The sequence below is a fragment of the Halyomorpha halys genome, unplaced genomic scaffold (genome assembly GCF_000696795.3).
Source record: "Halyomorpha halys isolate HHAL.00 unplaced genomic scaffold, Hhal_1.1 Scaffold343.1, whole genome shotgun sequence".
Classification (NCBI taxonomy): domain Eukaryota; kingdom Metazoa; phylum Arthropoda; class Insecta; order Hemiptera; family Pentatomidae; genus Halyomorpha; species Halyomorpha halys.
This window is the reverse complement of record NW_027109758.1, coordinates 437,291-458,980: the sequence shown is the minus strand read 5'-3', so window position 1 is coordinate 458,980 and position 21,690 is coordinate 437,291. Positions and strand designations below refer to the sequence as shown.

At 28.1% G+C, this 21,690-nt stretch overlaps 1 protein-coding gene across 1 annotated transcript in view; it reads left to right on the top strand.

Moving 5' to 3' along the window:
• Positions 1–1,697: 1,697 nt before the first annotated feature.
• LOC106681512 (syntaxin-1A) overlaps positions 1,698–21,690 on the top strand; it is a 21,759-nt gene continuing 1,766 nt past the window's right edge. The window contains exons 1-8 of the mRNA XM_067047926.1: positions 1,698–1,721; positions 19,960–20,026; positions 20,133–20,213; positions 20,326–20,415; positions 20,500–20,599; positions 20,854–20,928; positions 21,023–21,193; positions 21,303–21,418. Coding sequence (XP_066904027.1) covers positions 19,991–20,026; positions 20,133–20,213; positions 20,326–20,415; positions 20,500–20,599; positions 20,854–20,928; positions 21,023–21,193; positions 21,303–21,418 — 669 coding nt within the window. The 5' untranslated portion in view covers positions 1,698–1,721; positions 19,960–19,990. The remainder of the gene's footprint in view (positions 1,722–19,959; positions 20,027–20,132; positions 20,214–20,325; positions 20,416–20,499; positions 20,600–20,853; positions 20,929–21,022; positions 21,194–21,302; positions 21,419–21,690) is intronic.

Below are 21,690 nucleotides of genomic sequence, written 5' to 3'. Positions count from 1 at the left end.
TAAGCCATAGTAAGAATAGAAAAATAATAGAAGCAGTACATATTACTAAAAACATTGACAAATCAATTAATTTTAAAACAGATACTTAGACTTTATGCACACATTATAAATAAATTAACATTTTAATTTTGTGTATTTTTTATAGAATTTAGATTTAATTAATCTTTGTTGTTTTTTATTATATTAAATTTTTTTTAATAAATTGTTAAATTTAGTTAGATTGTTCATCTTTGTGGTAATAGAGGTAGAGGATTATTGTTATAGACTATTTGGTTGTTATCATAATGATAACCTGAAGGAAGGATAGCCTTCAGGAAGGTAATTATCCTCCTTGATTAAAAATGTATAATAGTTGATATTATAAAACGTTTTTTAATGATTGACAATATGTTAAATATTGCATGTAATGACAAATAATGAGTCAATTATACATTATATATAAAAAAGTTAATCAGGTAAATAGTTTATGAATAGTTTAATGAATAATGTGGTATAGTAGTAATGTTGTAAGCATATGTTAAATTTTGTTGAATTTGTTGTGAAATAAACTAATATATTTAAATAAGGAAGATTGTGTTCATTCACCAATTTCATAATAAATATAGTCATTTTTTTAAACTACCCTGATGAGGTTAACTATGGGGTCTTACACTGCATTCGTAAAGGTCCACCTAACAAATATTCTTATGAGATTTAATTTTTTTTTTTATATTAGAGCTATTAAATATTAAAATTAAAAGAGGTAATAGGAGAATAAATAATTTATTTGGAAGTATTTTTAAATATATTATAAAATTTGTTTTAAGCTTATTTATACTTGACCCAGACTCGGCATACAAACTCCTTATCGACGCTTCTTAGTCATAGCCCTTCTTGAGGGCAAACCCCAACCCTCTTCCTAATGGATCTCAAGTGGAAGAATGTTGGGCCAATCTTGATAAGGGTCCTGACACATTCTTTGACCGCACTTGATGTTTATTTGGCTTACATCGAAAGATGAAACGAATATAAAATTGTTCCTCAACATTGCTAAAACTAGGTCATGTTCTATTTCCAATGGAACTGTGAGTATTTTGAAAATATATTGGAAGAAATTTTAATTTTAACTTGTAGAAAAATGTCTAGTGTGTTCAGTCACTCGACATTCCTTACTACTACTACTATAGGTGAAAAATCCAGTACAAAAATTATTTGTTTGCCTATTTATGATAATATTGGTCAAACTAGAATTTTGTTTTGTTGAAAATTAATTAATATTTCCAATGACAATCTGGGATGCTACGTGAAATGTATACTTTTCATGTAATTAGAAAAATAAAAAAAAAAAGTTTCCATGACAACTTTGAGTACAAAGTCCATTATTATAGCTTATCTTTGCTAATACTAGTCTAATTTAAGTTTTTTTTTGTACAGACTTTAATGAACTTACAAGTGATTACATAGGGATTCGCAAATAAGAGATACTTTTTGAGTTATGCGCAGATGAAATATAATTTTCATCGTCGTTTAATATTCGTGTTTCCTGTTTTTTGTAGAAGTTGTGTTGTATATGGATAGAAAAATCTTTAAGAAGACTTTTTCAAAATATTTTAAGCAGTTTTCGGACCACATACCAAAGAAACCCTGTTTTTCGTCTACTAAGCTACATATTTGGTTCACGACATTAGACAGTGTAGCCCCAAGTAAAAAATAAAAATAAAAAATATCTGCCAAGTACATTGGTTAGTATGGCTTCCTCACTGTTTCTAACTTTATTTTGTCTATTTTATTGCCTAATTTATTTTTTTTAAACGTGTCTCTTTCTGAAAATGCTTAAGTCAAAGTAGTTGACGGAATCCAATGATTTTGAACCAACCGTATTTGAAATATTGATATGCCGAGTAAAATGCACCTACGTATAGATAAGCTGAAATAACTGACGGAATTTAAATAAAATCGATATTAGATCATCCTCCACAATCCTTTAAAATTTTATCAAAAACGGATCAAAAGTTTGATCGATATCCTCGAAAACAAACTTGATTACTGAAATTTTTACAAACGTGAAAATTTTCGGTTCTGAGAAAATTTGTTTTTATTGTCAGCATGCTTCCAATTTCCATTTCCAAAGCTTCCTTAAATTTGGTAGAGAGGCAGCAAAACGAATAAATAAATATAGCCCACCCGTTCAACAAACAATCCTAGCAAATATACAGAAACCCATAACAAAAGATGAGTAAATAATTAAGAATGTTTAGATTAAATTTCTTTCTCCTTTTTAATTCTGATTTTATTATTTATGATGTAATATCCGTACTAATCTTGGTGTACTAGGTGTATGTTAAACACACTTAGGTATCATTGTATACTTCAAAACGGTCTGTTCAAATCAGAATACCGAAAATTTTATCCGATTATAGTACTTTTTTAAGAGGTATTCATGATGTGTTAAATGTAAAATATTATAAGTATATATATAGGATTGTGAGCAGCCCTATTTAATGTCATGTTAAATGTTAAATGCATGAGAGCTCCTAGCGGATTTTCTGTGCAACTTGTTTTATAACCCTTTCTTCCAAGACTTCATGTTATTGTTTACTTATAAGTTTTGATTAAAGTAATTTATTACATCATGCCCTAATTAAGTGAAAAGTGCAAGTTGTGTAAAAGTTCGGATACTGAGTGCCTTGTTGATCTTCTGACTTATGATCAAGAGAATCAAGATGAGCTAAACATCGAAAATTATACTAATAAATAATTAAAACACAAACCACGTGCAATTTACCTAATACGATAACAAACAAAATGGTGACGAGCTCAGCTGGTCTGTTGCGCGACGTTATTTGCCATTTAGTAGACCTATTAACAGACTCTCAACCAAGTTATATGTTTTAACGTGGTAAAAGAAGGAAATATTTCTTCATTTAACACAACTTTTTCCATTTAACATGTTAAACTAAAGATCATGAATATTCCTATTATCCAATAGCAGTAAAAATCTTAAAACAGTATTTGTTGTTCGTATTGTCTTTTTGATTATTATTGACCATTTAAATATATGCATTTGCAATAGAACATTTGTGTCAATCTAAAAATCAGATATACATTTTTTGCATGAGAGGGGCTGTAATATGTCTAAAGAAATATTTGTATTTTCTCTTTTTTTAATGAATTTAATCTTTGTTTTAATACTCGCATCAGTAAACCAAGATTAACAGCCTAATTACGACTAGCTGATGGCAAAAACTACATTTTCCTATATAGAAATAAAATTCAAACTTGATTGATGTTTTCATATTTTTAATGAATCTTCTTAAAGTGAGAAAACTATTCGACTAACAGTATCGTCGATTCACTTTTGTATTTATTTCGAAGTTTTTTTTTTAAATTTATTTTGATTCACTTGTATTTTATATATACAATAAATACAACTCAGTATTTTTCGGAATGTTTTAATTTACTTATTATTCATCAAGGAACTTTCTGTCATATTGTAATTTGTTTCTTATTGTCATATTGTTGAAATCTCTGTCATAAAATATGACAATTACCAGTAATTTATTGATTTTATTTTTATTTTGTGGTATTTTCTTGTTCCTTAATTTTTAGCTAAAGAAATAATTATAGATTAAATTTTTAATTAGTTATATTTTAAATGGTATTGTTTTATTATCTTTTTATACTTGGCTAAATACTAATACAGATAATCAAGGTTTTGGACTTTACCAATAAGTAGAACTTTTAACTCTTTAGTTTTCTGAATTAATTATTTTACAATGTTTTTAGCTATTTATAGTTTCTTCGTAAGGATAGATTGTTTCAAAATGTTTTCTGGGAACATTCTGGAATTTTCAGCCATCTCTGTATTCTTATCTAAATAAATTTGATAAGAAAGTTATAAGTGTTGCAATTAAAAGATCAGTATACTTCATGGAACTTGTTTTAAAAAAAAAACATTGCTATCATCTATGTGTTTCTTCAACTGAAGTGTTTTTCTTCTACTTTAGACTTGAATGGAGAACAGAGTAAATTAGTCTCAATGAAAAAAAGTTGTAAACCAAAAATATATAAACCAGAGGTTTCTAAATCAGGAAAAATATTTTTTTACCTACAAACTACATAAATAAAAATGTAATGTTCGTTTCTTACTTATGTTCGATATCGTCGTGGGAATGTTCTTAGTTATTGAAATTTTGGATTTATCCATGTGAAAAAGATTTAACGCCTGTTGAACAGATTCGATACTTAGGTCTCCATCTTGACAAGAAACTTTTACCTGGAATCCACTTACTAAAACGACAAGAAACTACTCGTAGATTTCGATTGCTACAACAGCTACTTGACAAACGCTTTAAACTTCCCATTGACTACAAAAAATTATTATACACTATGATAATCAGACCAATTGAGCTCTGGGGCTCTACCAAACCATCAAATTCCTCCCGCATCCAGTCCTTACAATCCAAAATCCTACGTAAAATCCTAGATGCTCCTTATTACGTCACAAATAAACTCATACACAAAGATCTTAGTATCCCATTCGTCATTTGTGTGAAAAAGTTTTAAATTTAAGATATAAAAAGTTATGTAAGTAAATAATCAATTAAAAAACATTATTTGAAACTGTTATGATGTTATTTTAATATTTAATTTATTTTAAAGATATGACATAGACAAATTAGCCTACAGAAAAGATTTTAAAGAACATGACATCAATATTTAAGGTATAGCCAAAAATATCAAAATGTTGTTTTTATAAATTTTTCTAAGTTGTCTCCTTGAAAATGGCCTGAGGGCCGAAACGAGGATTTTTGAAAATAAAAGTTGACAGTATATTGGATCAAAATTGTGCACGTTAATAATGAAATCACTCTCAAACAATCATTATAATAAATCATTAATTTACTTTTATCTTTTATTAAGAATTATTATTTTAATCTTTTTTTTTTATTTACATTTATTATATTGTGTATAGTTAAGGATTTCTTTTGTATGAGACTATACGCTAATCAATAGTTAAGAAAAAATGCACCTCTTACACTAATCAAGTAAGGCCCATCTATCTGGTAATAAATAAATAATCCCATTCGATCTGGTAATAAATAAATAAAATAAAAGATTATTGGGAGTGACGAACCTTCCCTACCTCCATACACCTGTCTTCAGGCAGTGTTACCAAAACCTTATTAACAGAGTTGTTAAGACTCAATTAATATTAAACCATTCACGTAGATCAAGGTTCACATCACTACATTGAATAATGAAAGATCTCACGGCGATAATTTGCGATTGTTCTCACAAGTCTATTCACAGCATTCATTACCGTTTTCAGTTTCGAAAAAGATTTTAGAGCTTTCATAAGCTTGTTTTTAAAGTTGAATAGATTTTTATTTGTTTTCAATCTCCCATGTAGCACTTCTATGGCTGATATATTTATATTATTTTTATACTATAAATTTTTACTTTCACTAACTGATATGGGGAAAATATAGTATGGGGAATTATAAATTTCCAATTCGAGGTTTCAACAGAAAAACACGTTTTGAGGTCTCCTGAGTATAAAAAATCAAGTCTCGAAAAATGAACAGTCTAACTCAAAAAGGGGAACTCATAAAAAACTGAAAAACGCAGCCAATGATGTACAAAGCATTATTGAATCGATGTATCGATATAGGATCAAATTTTACAGTGCCGATACTGATAGCCATTTATCAAAACTTGCAAATCTACAAAATCGAACATTAAGAACAATAACGGTAATAATAAAACAGAAAATCTTAAAATCGTTGGTACTTTACCAACTAAACTATTTTATTTTTATAGAATTATCTTAAAATTTATGGATAATAATTTATTTATAAAAGAAATAATATATCAAAAATATGTTAGAAAAAAAATTAAATTTATCCAACCACCCTATAATAATAAATTTGGTAAACGTACTTCAAACAATATGGTATCATGTCTGTTCAATCGCTTACCAGAATTAATAAATAAACAAACCACAAAAAAAAAAATTAATATAGAAATATTTAACTAGGTACTTTCTTTCTTCTATGATCCAATAATTGATTTTGATTCACTAAATGACCATATCTGCTGTATTTTTTCTTTACGCCACATAATTTATATATTATATTACAATTAGAATTAGCAATGTATGTGTGCTTAGTAATATTATTGGATCTTTATTTGTATTATATTCTGTATCATCTTTTGTTATTCTCATTACTATTTTAATTCACTAACTGTAAATTTGTAGCTTTATTATTCACTTCAAAATCCTTTCAGTAATTTTAATTATTTTTTTATTTAATTTAATTAATTTAAAAAAAATTATTTTCATTGTAATAATTAGTTATTAGTTGTAATAATTAGTTAAATTATTAGTTGTATCAGTTGAGATCAGTTAATATTATACTTATCTAAGTTAAAACCGGACCGGACCGTTTTGGATGTAATTTTTTTAATGAATAAAATAAATGGGATGTTACAGCGACTCTTTAGTTAAAACCGACCAACTTCAGAGAATCGATTTTAAACTTTTTTAGGATTTTCTTTAAAAAAAAAAAACTAACGATTTTGATAATACTCGGTAAATCAATGTACAATCAAATGCTCTTTGATATCAGATAGGTCTTATTCTCATCAAATTGATCTAACAGGGCTCAAATGTTAAATTAAAAAAAAAAATTCTAAAATACCTTATTTCTTTCTTATGTGAAATAAATAACCACTCCATTGTTAGCAATATAAAACGATGAATAAATACAGGATATTAAAAAAATTGATAAATAATTAAATTAAAAATAGAAACAGGAGTTCGAATCGGAAAAATTGAGACAGTCGTCTCTTCCAATTTCATTCATATTTACGATACATTTCTGTTGATATTCGTGAAACACCAACCGAGAATTTTTAATTCTAGTTAATGACATCTCATATTTTGTTGATTCTTTTTGGTACTGTAAAAATAATAGAAAACCACGTTAAAATGTAAAAAAAGAAACTCAAGATTATAAAATTTGTAGATACGCCGTTTTTGGCTTTGCACCGACATAAGAGAACAAGGTATCTCAGTTTTTCTTAGATGTTTGGGAAAAAAAACTTGAAATTCCCTATAATTGACCCGTTACACAACTTCTTTGTTCCCCTATTTTCACTTTACCATTACTTTAAAACAAAAATAATTATAAATTTAAAAATATATACCTGGAGTTACCTCGTTTTTCTCCTGTAGGTTTTAAATAATGTCCTAGGTATCTTGAATTAAGTTCTTTTCAGGTTAAAACAGATCAAGTGATTCCTATATTTGAAACAATGGTACTGTTGATTTCGTAAGGTTTCACTTCAGCGACTTCCTATGACGGACGAATGACTCAATGAAAACTCAGGCCTTGAGCTATAATTGTTGATTAATACTTGCGTATACAGGATATATTTGATTTCGGTGAAAATTAATTTATTATTTTTTTGTTTTTTAAGTAGAGTAGAATTCTAGAATACAATAGAATGAGATCCTAGGTATTCGGATGTTATCAATTTTTTAAATTGATAGATTTATTTATTGATAGATATTAAAATCTGCCACACAGTTGTGGGCAATAGGTAATAGTGATGAATGATCTCATACATACTAAAATAAAAAAAAAATAAATTAAAAAAAAAACTCTTAAGATATATACAAACAAAAAGAATAGACAAGTATAAAATAAATTTTAAAAAAAAACTCTTAAAATATATACAAACAAAAGAATAATAATAGACATAAGATAGATACAAACATAAGAATAGACAAGGTTATCAATTAAATTATTTTTATTTAATCACAGGGAATAAAAATTAAAAAATAAAAACATAATATTTATTTATTGAACTTTGTTTCTGTAAAAACATATTCAAGTATGCAATAGCTATACAAAGTAATTAAATACAGATAGTTCTAAATCGTGGTTTTAGTATCATGAACTCTTTAAAATACAGAATAACATAATACATGAAGTAATATATTTTTTTTTAAAGAAGCTTAATTATTTAAGTAGATTTGTATGTAATAATGTCTTGATCCATCTCTTTTAATGTACGTTTTCTGAAATTAGCCTAATGAATTGTATAAAATTAACATGTTTCCAAGAGTTTTATTTTATTTATTATTGAATATATTCCATTTGTTTACTAATAGCCGTCTATAGGTTACTTATACCGATCAGAATCAAATTGTATGTGCAAGGGATAAGATCTTCACTTCTTCGAGTTTGGTTTTATGTTCACGCGCTAATCAATTTTATTTTATGTTTGGTTACATTTAGCGTTATTTTTTGTACACTTTTGACTTCTAATATATTTTGATTATAAATAATATTATAAAAAAATATTTAAATTTTGTTAGTTAATATTAAAATGTTTACAGTTCCAACCCAAGAAGAGGTTAAGGGTTCAGTACTTTGTAAGAAAGTACTGTTTTTTTGAACAAAAGTTGTGCAAGGAGCAGAATAAATATCGATAAACCGAGCCCAGATCCTGAGAGTTAGTAGTACATCGCCTTACACACTGATGTGCTCCGTTCCCCTTCTTTATGTAATATAAAATTATGTTGAGTCATATGTATTAGATTAGTGTTGTATTGTTACTTTATGGATAATATTAATTAATCGTGTTAGAAAGTAGTTATAATTAAATTCATTATCGTTACTTGAGGAAGGAAGCATAGATTTGTTTTTTCCTTGATACTTTATTCACATATTAAAGTTCCCCGTGTCCAATTATACTATTTTTAAATTCTCGAGTTCTTAGGATTACACCGTTCTCCTAAACTACTGACTTGATTTTGATGAAAACTAGCAAAAATGTAGACGATAGTTTTGAGCTGTGGAGAAAGCAGGTTTAAGTCTTCTTGAACAGAAGAGGCACATAGTAAAAACACACTTGATTTACTGTGATTACCTAGCAGATCTGCATGTTTTGATGTGAAAATTAATGTACTGAATGATTTTTAATTAAAAACAGTTATTGTCATCTAGAAGTGTTGAGCTCTTGTGGAAAACTTGGCCAATGCCCTTCCTTTACATTGCTCACTACTAGAAAACTCAGACACGTTGATCTTTGTACATGTTTAATATTAAATTCCCTTCCTAATTTTGATTATCATTAAAGTTGGTGCTGTTTTCATTTTTTTACGATAAGCTGATGCTATGGACTAATTAGTCTCATGTAATGTAATATTTTTCCTAATATAAATAAGTACAATTAGTTTTCAAAATGGAAAAAAAAACTTCCACAAAAAGCTCTTGATAAAAAATGTCTGTCTTATTTTTCATTTAACCTGTGTAACGCTATATCCTCTTTATATACTCCCTTGAATTTACAGGAAAAAAATACATAAATCAATGAAATTTTATCAATTTAAAATATTATTGCTGGTGTGAAATAAGGTTTCATCCTCTTAGGGTAAGAGGCGTTCAATTCAAACACAAGAAAAATAAAACTCATAACGTTGTTACTCCATTTCTTTGGAGCCATAGCATAAATAAATGAAACATTAATTTTTTTTAATTATAAAAGGACCTAATTAATTATTTTCAATGTTATTCTTTAGAAAGAGATTGTATGGTAGATTTAATGACGATGTTACAACTCTGAGTATTCAAAATAAAATTTTTAATAGCCATCCAAAGACAAACGTTGAAAGGTTTAGTTCGTACTACAAAATAATTAAACAAAATGGTTTGGTTCTTTTTCTTCAATACTAATAAAAAAAAAATTTAAAAATAGTCATAATTTTAGCTTCTAAAAATGTTATTTCCCTGAATAACTACGACATTTTACAAAACTTTTAAATAAAATAAGATGAGTAAATCACAATATTGGATCGTAGAAAAACAATTTGAGAAAATAGATAAGTTATTAAAAGAAAATTGTTGAAAGATGATTTATTAAAATAAATTTTGTAATAAAAGAAAATCATAGAAAGAAAATTTATTACAATAAATTAGGCAATAAAAATATTTTTAGAATGAAAATAAATTAGATAATAATATCTTAGGAATAAAAACCAAAGAATGCCAGTTATGTATAACTTTCGTAACGAAATTGATTTGTTTTATTTTAAACTTAAATAAATTGTAAAAAAAATTAAAATATTACAAAAAATAAATGGGTCATTATTATATCACTAGCATATAACTGGTAGCTGTGGATATATGACTAGTAAACTTTTTTGAAAACTGCACACACTCCAACGCATCCGCAGTTAGATGTTTATACGCTTGACCGAGAGAGATAGTTTACTGTACTACGGAGTATGAATCATGAATGATGTCATTGTGTAGTATCAGTAATTATCTATCGCCTTTAGTATAACAATTTCCGACTGATACTAATCCCACGCTCAAAAAACAAATTTAGCCAAGTATAGCTTCCTCATCACTTCTACCGGTTAAGCAGGTACATTATTAAATATATTTGTATTGAAATATAAAATACAATAGCACCATTAACAATAAAACCTATCTTCAACTTTTGAATTAGATTCAGTAGTTTAGGGTTAGCGAGAAGAAAAAATTTTTTTTTAAATAGTTGTTAATGCATTGAGATCATATATTTTTATTAATTGGATAATTGGCCTGAAGTTCAAATAGTTTTTTTAATGAATTGTGACAAATTAGTAATTATGGTTGTCTCCTTGACCATGATCTAGGAACGGAACGTTGATGAATTAAAATAAACTTTGTTGAGAATTGAGTTCAATTTTAGTTATGTTATTTTTTTTTTTTTTTTATTGATTGATAGATTTATTTATTGATAGATATTACAATCTGCCACACAGTTGTGGGCAATAGGTAATAGTGATGAATGAATCTGATACATACTAAAATAAAAAATAAAATAAATAAATAAAATAAAATAAAATAAAAAAAAATAAATAAAAATAATAATTATAAAAAAAACAAAAACTCTCTTAAAATATATACAAACAAAAAGAATAAACAAGATGAACATAATCAAACTATCTGTATGAAAAATAAAATAACATAATGATAAAATAATATATACAATATTTACACTATCGACCTGAGGATCCCTGAGCCCACTCTATCCCCCACGTGTGAGGGGTAGAGCAGAGCTCAACAGATCCCAGCGCATCCCTCTCGCCGCATCACTTGTAATGAGCCAGTGGAGGCTGAGCAAGTGCGCTTAAGCCGCAAACACTCAACTTATGTTATTATTAAAATTTATCATGTTAAAATAAATAAAATAAAATATAGTAAAAGAAAAAACAGGTTCTAACAAATCTTAGACAGGAAATTGATTAATATTATGTATAATGGATTGACTATTTAATCAAGAACCTTTCTGACCTTATATGTAATTGTTAATAAAAGTATATAAACTTGCATGTTGAATCCTAAATTCTTTTTAGATTGCTTTGCATATATTTTTTTTCATATCTAAAACATATAATAACTGAACTGATAACTACCAATTGGGTCCAATTAGAGACCATCTGACACACGCCATTATTACGAATTAGGTTATTAAAAAATATGCTTGCGTGCTGTCCATTAATCATTCTCAGCTGTCCGACAATTGAAGTTGCTAAACAATTGAAGGAAAACTTAATAATTGTAAATAGAAGAGTATAGAGAATGTCAGAGTATCAGCTTAAAGATAACATTGGATGAATTTGTGTGGTATTTCAGGAAAAATGAGATTTTTGCTTTTAAAAATATAACAAAAACTATGTAGACAGCTACATAGAACGCTGTTTATTTTTTCTAAACATTAATTATGTTGTAGTTTTCATAAGTTTAAAATTGAGTTGATACGACGATAGTTTTGTACATTCTAACCTTTTTTTTTTTTTGTTTTAATGTTTATGTTTTAAACTAGCTGTGCCCCCTCACCCGTTAAATTTGAATTATAATTACTTAATTAATTATAATTATTTATACTTATATATTAATTATACTTATTAATTATAATTACATGTCCAAGTGCATATGATTAACTAAAGTGATTTACTGATTAAAATCAGACGTTAAAGAAGAAAAACAACAGAATCAATGATAAAAAGAATGTGTACTCGTATTTCAGTCACGGCGGAAAAATAAGAAACATGTTTATTAATTTATTCTAAAACATGGGAAACAGTTTTCAGTATAAAATACCTCTACATGCATAATAAAATACAATAACAATTCAAACAATAGTCTGTTATTAAGATTGTAGACCCCTAAAATACAAAACAACTGTTAAAAAAATGTTTTTCCGTTTCATTTCTTGGAGTTTTCCAGTTAAAAATCACTATAAATAAACATTTAATTCAATTTTCCTCAAATTTATATTACTCGTAACATAACATCCATATGATCTTCGTTTATGTAAATTAACTTTATTTTGGTTAAGGATAAGGGAGATTTTTGGCTGCAAAATGTGTACTCGGAACCACTCAATATAAACATAATGAAGAATTAGGGCTAAATATGTCGCATGTTTGCTAATGAGATATGAACCTCAGATAACTTTATATTTAACTAAGAAAGGCTTTCATCCTAAAAATACCTAAATTCCTGAAACGTTGGAATCGGATAAAAACCCAACAAAAATTTACCTGTCTCCAAAGGAAGTTCAAGAAGGCATCTTTGGAACGACAGCTATCCAACGACCTCAATATTTTCCCCTTCGCATGTGAAGAAAGAATTGGGGCAGGAAGTTGTAAGGAACATCTCCACCTAGGAAAAATAACAGCGACCCAAGGAGTGAGATAAGCTCTTGGAATAAAAGTGATACTTGTCCAAGGTTATCTTCCAGCGGCCAATGATGCATATATGCATTATGCATCGTGTACCCAACCGCACGCGTCTGTAATATTTGTAAGATTTCAAATTGAAATCTATTACTATTTATGTTAGTTAGTATTTTATATTTCATAAACTGAAAATTTTAATTTTGTATTTATTTATTGATTTTTTCAGTTTATGAAATATAATAAATACAAAATACTAACTAACATAAATAATAATTTAATATATTAATTAATTATTATAATAATACTATTAATTAATTATTTTATATATTAATTATGTATTTATTTATAATGGGGGGACGGGTAGCCGCGGGGTGAGGCCCGTGACTACAAACTCCAAGGACCTGAGTTCGATTCCGGCTGGTCAGAAAATTGTTTTCTGTTACACTGTAGCCATGAGTCAATTATTGTGGGTTCTGGGGCCCACCCAGCCTCCTAAATTGGGTACCCTTAATTAAGTAAAAATGTGGCGGTCGATTGTGATTGACCAAATCTCCTCCTTGCACAACCGTTGGTCTACTAACAGTACCCCCTTACAAAGTACTGAACCCCTGACCTCTGATGGGTCTTAGCAGTACAGATTTAATCAATTTATTTATTCAAGAATAATAATGCAAGGTACCACAATCAATGCCACAGCCTTGTTTGTCCAAAACAAGGGAAGTGAAACATAAAACAAATACATACTACGTTGCCTTAGCACTCAGTCTTCCCTTTCAATTAGTTTTTTTTTTATTAGTCACTCTTTTTCTTTTTTTTTTTTTTATGAGATGCCTGAAGTTATCGAATACAGGTTTATTAATTATTAATTATTATAATAATACTATTAATTATTAATTATTATAATAATTCACGGGCGTTGATGACCAGGCTGTTAAACGCCCTTTCAAAACTAACAAACAACATAACAAACAGGTTTATTAATTTTTTCCAAAAAAACATTTGAAATTTTTCAAAAATAACTAAACTATATATATATGTCTCTAATTTGTTTTGTTTTTTCCCTTCATTAATTTCATCAATTTGCACTAAATTCAACTCAAACCAGGAAAACGACACGGAATAGGTACGACGAATTGTTCTTCCTCGTATTTGACGGGCAGTTATTAAAAAAAAAATTAATTAACTTTGTATTTACCTTAGCCAATTCAGTGATTGTTCAAACAGATTTTAACGGGTATAGATAGTGTTTCCCTTCAAAATAATTGAATTTAACAAAAAAAAATTTTTGATTTAAAATTAACTTCGAAAGAGAAAAAAAATCTTGATAGAATAACAAAATAATAGTAGAAAGTTCTCATTTACAACCCATCTGCAGTTAACGTAAAGGTAAACATTTCGTATCATTTTTAATTACTATCTTTTACTAACTTGATTGAGACATTAAATAAATTTTGTAGGAATAGTTAATTATTCAAGAAATTAAAAAAAAAAAAAAAAAAAAGATTTTAAAGAGAGTGTATACTTTTGAAAAAATATTATTTATGGCCCAACCGTCCGTGGCTGAGATGGTTACTTAGTGTCTCCAAGCTTAGCTACAATGTGTCCGACACTCCAGCCCCCTTATATTCAATCTTTTCTTCGGACTACGTCTTCATTCAACGGAACCCTTATCCTTGACCATTAAGTCAAAGGACGTTTGTTAATGACAAAAATAACTGGGTTAAGACATTAAAGATCAGAATTTAGTAGGTACGAAAACCTACTTACAGTTAGTTGGTTGTTTAGAAATTAAGGAATAAAACCTACCGCTAGGACTTACATCTGGGAAGAGCTGAGCCCGATAAAGCAATCTCATGCTATTTCAGTACTAAAAGAATTTTTGTATTTGAATGTACGTAGTTCCAGCTTACACTGTACTAATCGAATTCCACATAAAAACAAACATATTGCTCGTACTCAGGCTTTAAGATCAAAATATTTTTTTTCTGCTGAATATATAATAGATGCATATATAGTATACAAAATTTATTTAGTTTATTATATAATGAACGGGAAATAGTAGAAGGTCAGTACGAATCTATGGAAAAAATCTTCCTGGTTAAGAAGTAAAAAATCGTATTATGAAAAGGACCACTTTTGCCACCAACCCGAATCCCAATGAGCTATAACTGTGAGTTGTAAATCTATTAATACAGTATAACTCAAATGACTTAATTCCAGTTACTTCTGGAATAATATTATGTATTATAATTAACATAAGTATAGAATACTCATATTCACTGAATGATTTAGTGAAGCGTCTATAAATATAAAACAAGAGAGAAAATACACTTGACCAAAAGGCAATCCAAGGTATCCTTAACACCCAGCTATACATATAGCATACCTCCTATATGTATGTACCAAATACCCACTAACATCATTACAGGAGGGTATGAAAAAAAAATACACTTGAAATTCCAATTCTGAGATATAAGTTGTCATTTATAAAATTCTTGTAACAATTAAATTCTTAACATTCTCACATAAACATAAATATATGTGTTTTAATTTTGTTTTCCATTCCCTTTCAAATCAACCCAAAGGATTTGTATTTACATTCATAGGCCGGAATCCATTGTTGGGTTAAGTGAGCTGGAATGTTTCTACATACATACATCAGCATGGTATATATAACATAAATCGGCATGGTATCTTGCAATAATAGTTTTTTTTATTATTACTTGACTACCTGGGAATCATAGACCACAACATGGATGAAAATTAATGAGTGGGGGAGTTTATCCAGAAGTGGGATGGCATGCATGCATCGCATATCTTATTTGTTGTTTTTCTTATTTGTTGTTATTATTTTTTATTATTTTAATATTTGTTATATAGGGGAATTTGTTGATCAAATGAAATAGGGGTTGTGAAATAGAAGGGAAAAAAAAAGGAATAAATCGAAAAACTTGTAGTTAGTTTGTAGACTGGTATTAATTGTAAAAGAAAACTGTGGAAGAAAAAAAGATGTTATCTATCTATTATATTATATCATGTATAAATATGTAACTTATATTTGTCTAGTCACGGATTGATCAGTAAGCTGTGTAATGTAGCAACCCGATGTATTTGGGCCGCATGAATGAATAAAGTAGTTCTTTCTCCTCTCTCCTGCATATAAAGAAAAAAAAAGTAATGAAGCAATTACTGTAAAGAATTAATAAATCGGCCAGCATCCTTGAATGTCACGTCAACCTTAGAAGATAATTTATCATGATCAGCTCTAGACGATTTCTCCATTCTTCTTCATTTAACGAATTCTATAAAAAGCTAAGAATGACTTATTAATCATGAAAACTACTCCTGCGAATATAAATATCATAAACTACTTTATAGCACATTAAGCTAGCGTTAATTTGAGTGATAATAGTCATTTGTACGCCTAATGGTTTTTGAGATATAAATTTCTCAAAATTAATTCATTAAGTACTGATGAAATTTTGTTTTTAAAAAGTTTTACCTCGAGAACTATTGAACGTAAATAAATCTATTAGTACTCTCATTTTAGCAAATTTACTTTAATTTAAATGATTTTCTCTTAGGTTTTTTAGTATTGTTGGTAATTTAAAGATATGGAGGTCCGAAAGAAAAATTTGTTTTTAACGTTTTGAAACAGCCGCCATTTTGTATCCCCTCTACCTATACTTGGCACACTCATCAATTTTGACTAGTAATTATACATAGTTTTCATTAAAGTAATCAAAAATTGGGGTGAAACAATTTCCTTTTTTCTCCTCTTCGGCTCTTATACTATACTGAGGGTCTTAAACAATATTACTGTTTCTTAAAATAATTAAGAATTCTAGAACCCCTAAGAGGCTATTGTAACTACAAATTTAGAGAATGGGAGCCAACTTTACAGGGATAAATGAAAGATCTATGGAAAAGAAAGAAAGAGGAAAGTAGATTTTAAAAATATGATATTTAGGTGGGCCCCAGCCAACCGAAGCCATTTGTGACGAGGGCGTTGCTTTTAACAAACTCGGAATTCCAGGAATGCCAGTTTGAATCCGACTGGGAGGAGTGGTTGACTTTTATTTCGTGGCAGCCCCACGGAATGAAAACTTATACCTCCTAAAATGGTTAGAATAGGTTGGTTACATCTAACTAACCCCCTGTATATCAGAAATAACCAGGCAGGGAGTGATACAAGAAAGTAAAGCAAATAAGAAATTTGAAAAATTTAGGACATTAGTTGATTGTACTCCTTTGATTTTAGATCCGTAGATATTTCTAAATAATCTTTTATCAGTCGTTGAATATTTGAATTATTTGTAAATTAAAAAACCGAGGTCATTATTAATATAAATATTAAATCACAGAATATGTCCCATAACTATCTTTTTACTAGTTAATATTTATCATCATTATTTAGTTTACTCCTCTAAGGCGCCTGAAAAGAAGATGGCCTCCTTACCTTATATTGTAAAATGTTTTTACAGTTCTACTACTTGGTAGTTTCTCTACATGCTGTATCATACCATTATCATTATGTCTCTATGATCAAATTTGCTTGTTGTATTTTTTATATAGTTGTAAGTATCAATAAAGAAATAAATAAAAAAAATATATATATTTAGTTACGTTCACGGATTCAACTCTTCTGTTCTTAGGAGAGTTTTAGAGTTCCTTCCCGAGAACAGAGGCTGGGTATCACCACAGTAATATTATAACATAATAAAGAAAAAATAAATTAATAGATATTATTTCCTTTTTTCTGATTAAAAAACATAATTTTCAAGTGAAATTTCTGACGCGTTGACTGGAATTTATTTAAGGTCCAGTTATGCTTAGTAAGAATAATAGTGTGTCATTATCTTGTGTGCTGTAACAGCATTCAGCCTAACAATTTCCTAAACACGTCATTCTCCCAAGATAATTAACAATAGGGATAAGTCATCATTTAAACTAGAACAAGAGCTATCCTTCATTATATAAAACAGATGGTGCTCAGTGCATTCATTTTTTTTTTCAATTCAATTGATGAAGTACACCTGTATTTATTGACGAAAGTACCGTTGAAGCCAGCTGAAAGTGTCTAAGGAATTCTTTTGAATGTTTTATAAAACGCAGAAATAATTAAAAATTATAATTTTTTCCCGAGGGTCGACGTACTGCGACTGCTAAAACCGGCCGTGACTAGTTGGCAAAGTGCGGGTTTCCTACCGGTCGCTACTAACAACTGTATTGCCTTCTTAGTCTCCTCTGTACTATAAGAGTTTCTTCTTCAACAATAAAGTAGCGTCAGTACCTCGAAACGAGACTTCCTTTTTTGTACTTCGTCGAATCAATAAATTTTTCAGCGTATATACAATGGTTTTATAATTATCAAACTGGAGTTATATTACAATTTTATTGACCGAGACAAAAACTATGAAATTCATAAATTATAAGTGGTGGTTTCTCATACAAAAACTTAGATCATTTTAGGACATAATGCACGGCACATAATGCATTTTAGGGCATGCTGCAAGAGAGGGTTAAGGGGACACTACACCCGAAATATTTTCGATTTTTATTATTTTCAAACAAAAATTAAATATACCTACTCTATATTGTTTCATAAATAACAATGGTTGACATTTTTCTGGGTGCGGAGCATTTCTTAAAAGTAGGGCCTTGTTTAGAAAACTCTCCCTTCCTACCTCTCCTTCCCCTCCCCCCCTCAAATTGATAATGTATACATAAAATATACAAAAAATTGAGTAAAAAGTTGAGCCAAAAGACAAAAAATACAATAACATATTTGTTTTAGAATTACTTGTTATCGTGAGCTATCCCCCTAGACCAATTTTCATGTATCAAAGTAATATTTTTCTAATTTTAATTCTGTTTATGAGACTATACTGCCCTCTCTCCTATAATCAACAGTTAAACATAAAAAAAAGTATAACCATGTAAGGCCAACTAGGCTGATCTGGTAATAAAAAGTATATATAGCTATTAAGGATGTTCTTGAAAATCGTTTTTGAAATTTTTGGTAATCCTGTGAATAAATAGAACTATAAATATTAACAATAAAATGAAAAAATAAATTATTAAATATTATAAAATGAAAATTATTTTAATATTAATGAAATAAAATTATTTTCAGGAAGTAATTTTATTAAATAATTCCCTAACATCAAAATATTGTAAAAGGATTGTTATTGAAAATACAATAGCAGAACACGAGCTCAATAAACTTTTTGAATAGCCCATGCAGAATTTCAAAACCATATTTTATTATTAAAGTATCCTCTAGTTTTGAATTTATTCTTGAAATTCATACTTATATATAGAAAATAAATAAAAATAAAGAAAATACGTAATATATATTTTTATGTTTTCTATTTTATCCATATTTTATATATTTCTTTAAATTTAAACATTTTAACAATGCATAGAAACCTAAACAACTTATTAAAGCTACTTTAATAAGTTCATCATGGTCACAAATTATGGTTTTGAAATTGATATGAAATTGACTCCATGGTATGTTCAAACATTTTCTGTATTAGAGAATATGCACAAATAATTTAAATATGTTTTTCTCTAATTTTATATTATTTATTGTTTATTGTTAGTGCCATTAAAATGTTTTCTGAGATAAATCAAAATTTTAAAATGTACCAAAATTTTATGAGTGTGATAAAAATTTTTTTTAAAATATTGTAAATATGGACCGCACAAAAAAATAATCTCAATATCTCATAATGCGAGTAGATATCAAATATTATAGAAAAATTAATAAATTAGTTAAGCACAAACTTATTCTACACAAAAAATTTCCAAATGTACAATTCCCCCTCAATTTAATTCTTATCATTAATGCCTCTTATTTTATATGTGTATAGCTCCTTTTTTTCTAGCACTGTCTCTATAAACTATTCTTCTGAGCCAAGCATAATTTTCTCGTGACAACTGGCCCCAAATTATTTTAATCAATAAGACTGAATATTTTTTTCTTACAGTTTGTGATCAGTTTTTGTTTATAAATAATGCAAATTGTTAATACTTCTATGTCATATTTAAACCAAAGTGAAATTATAAAATTTCCTTTTCTTTTCTTCTAAGGAGCCTATTCCCCACTTGAGGTCTAAGCTTAAATGATAAAGAATGGAGGGGATATTCTATTTGCTGTCTGGGAGAGTTCAGTGGGCCACCAGATATCTCAACTGTATTGTCATCATTATTTTTTATTTTTACAGGTGGGATGACAGTGAATGCTTCTTTACTAAAATGACTAAGGACAGGCTAGATCAGCTTATAAATGCTGTAATTATTACTTATATTATTTATAGAAAATAAATTCATATGAAAATGGTTGTATTATACAAATTGTTTTTAGTTTTTTGTGCAAATAAATCTAAATTTTATTCAGGGCAAAACTAATTCCAAGAAAGTTAGTAAACCAGCTCCCCAACAGACAGAGGAAGGTGAGGAGGCTGAAGAAAATGAAATGGTAAATATCCTTTTATTAATTACATTTTATCATTATATTTTAACTTAATTAATAAATTGATAGTATATGAAAATATTTTGTCAGATCTAATAATTGAGGTTTATATTTACAGACAGCGTTGACTGGACAGACTAAAGTCGAGCCTGTTATAGTAAAAACAAAAAATAAAGAGTCGAAAAATTTAGATAAAGTATATAAGCAGGTAATAGTTCGCTTAGTTTTAAAGGATTGAAGTTCATTGTATTATTATTATTATTATTTTTTACAAGTTCAATAATTTGTCTAGGTTAATAACATCAATGCATTAATATCTCAAATAAATGAAGATATAGTTCAACTGAAAAGATACCATGTAAGGATGCAGCAGTCAACAAGAACAGAAACAAGCTAGTATAAATTTTTGTTTAATAATTAATTAAATAGTTAGGTATTGTGATAATATGCATGACATAGATTGTCTTAATATCTTTGCACCTTAATGGACCAAATGATTTTGATTCATACAATTGACTCCTCATCTGTTGCCCTCATTACTATTAATTTAACAGATGTGCAGGATTGACCGTTCACTTAATTGAACCAATTGACATGACAAGGGGCCTTTTGCCACATACTCAAGAAAAATAACTTATGTTCACAGGGGACAGAGAGCAAATTGATTCATTGAATGAAAACATTAAGATCACTGCTATCAAAATCAAAACAGAGTTGGAAGGTAAATTGATACATCAAAATCTAACAGCAACATCTTTTTTTTCTATTAATGTAGATTTATTATTAATATTTATTTTATTTTATTTTTTTACAAGAATTGGAAAAAGAGAAAAAAGGAAATGAAGAAATGGTCATATATAGAGTTGTCAAAACCCAACATTCCTTGATTACAAAAAGGTTCAGAGAAACGATGGAAGATTATGAGAACAGTTTGACAGCTCATAAAAAAATATGCGAAGATATTATTAAAAGGCAATTGAAAATAGGTAAGTTTTTCCAGGCATGTTATTACAATTTAAAATTTAAAGTTTGTTTTTAAAATATAAATTTTTTTGTTTCTTATATTATTAATAAGAAACTTTGAATACATTGTAGTCATTGAGAGGCTACTACTAAGGAAGGTGACATGTGTTCCAGCGGACAGGGAAGTTACCGATGAGCAGCTGTGCACTATACTGGACGCTGAAGATACAGCTGTTTTTGTTGATAATGTAAGTTTAACTGAATGATTACAAGGAGAGACGAAAAACATACCTCAATATTTTCTTCGATTCTCTCCCCATAATTTATGATTTTTCTCTGACTCAGGTATTACTATTTTTATAATAGATTAATGTTTTGCAATTGATATTTTACTATTGTGTAACTGGAAACATCTTTAGATACAAATGCCACATAATAAATTCAAATTAACTGACAATATATTCTTTTATGATACAAATTATCATAAACCAATAAAAGGGTTGATAGAATTCATATGTAA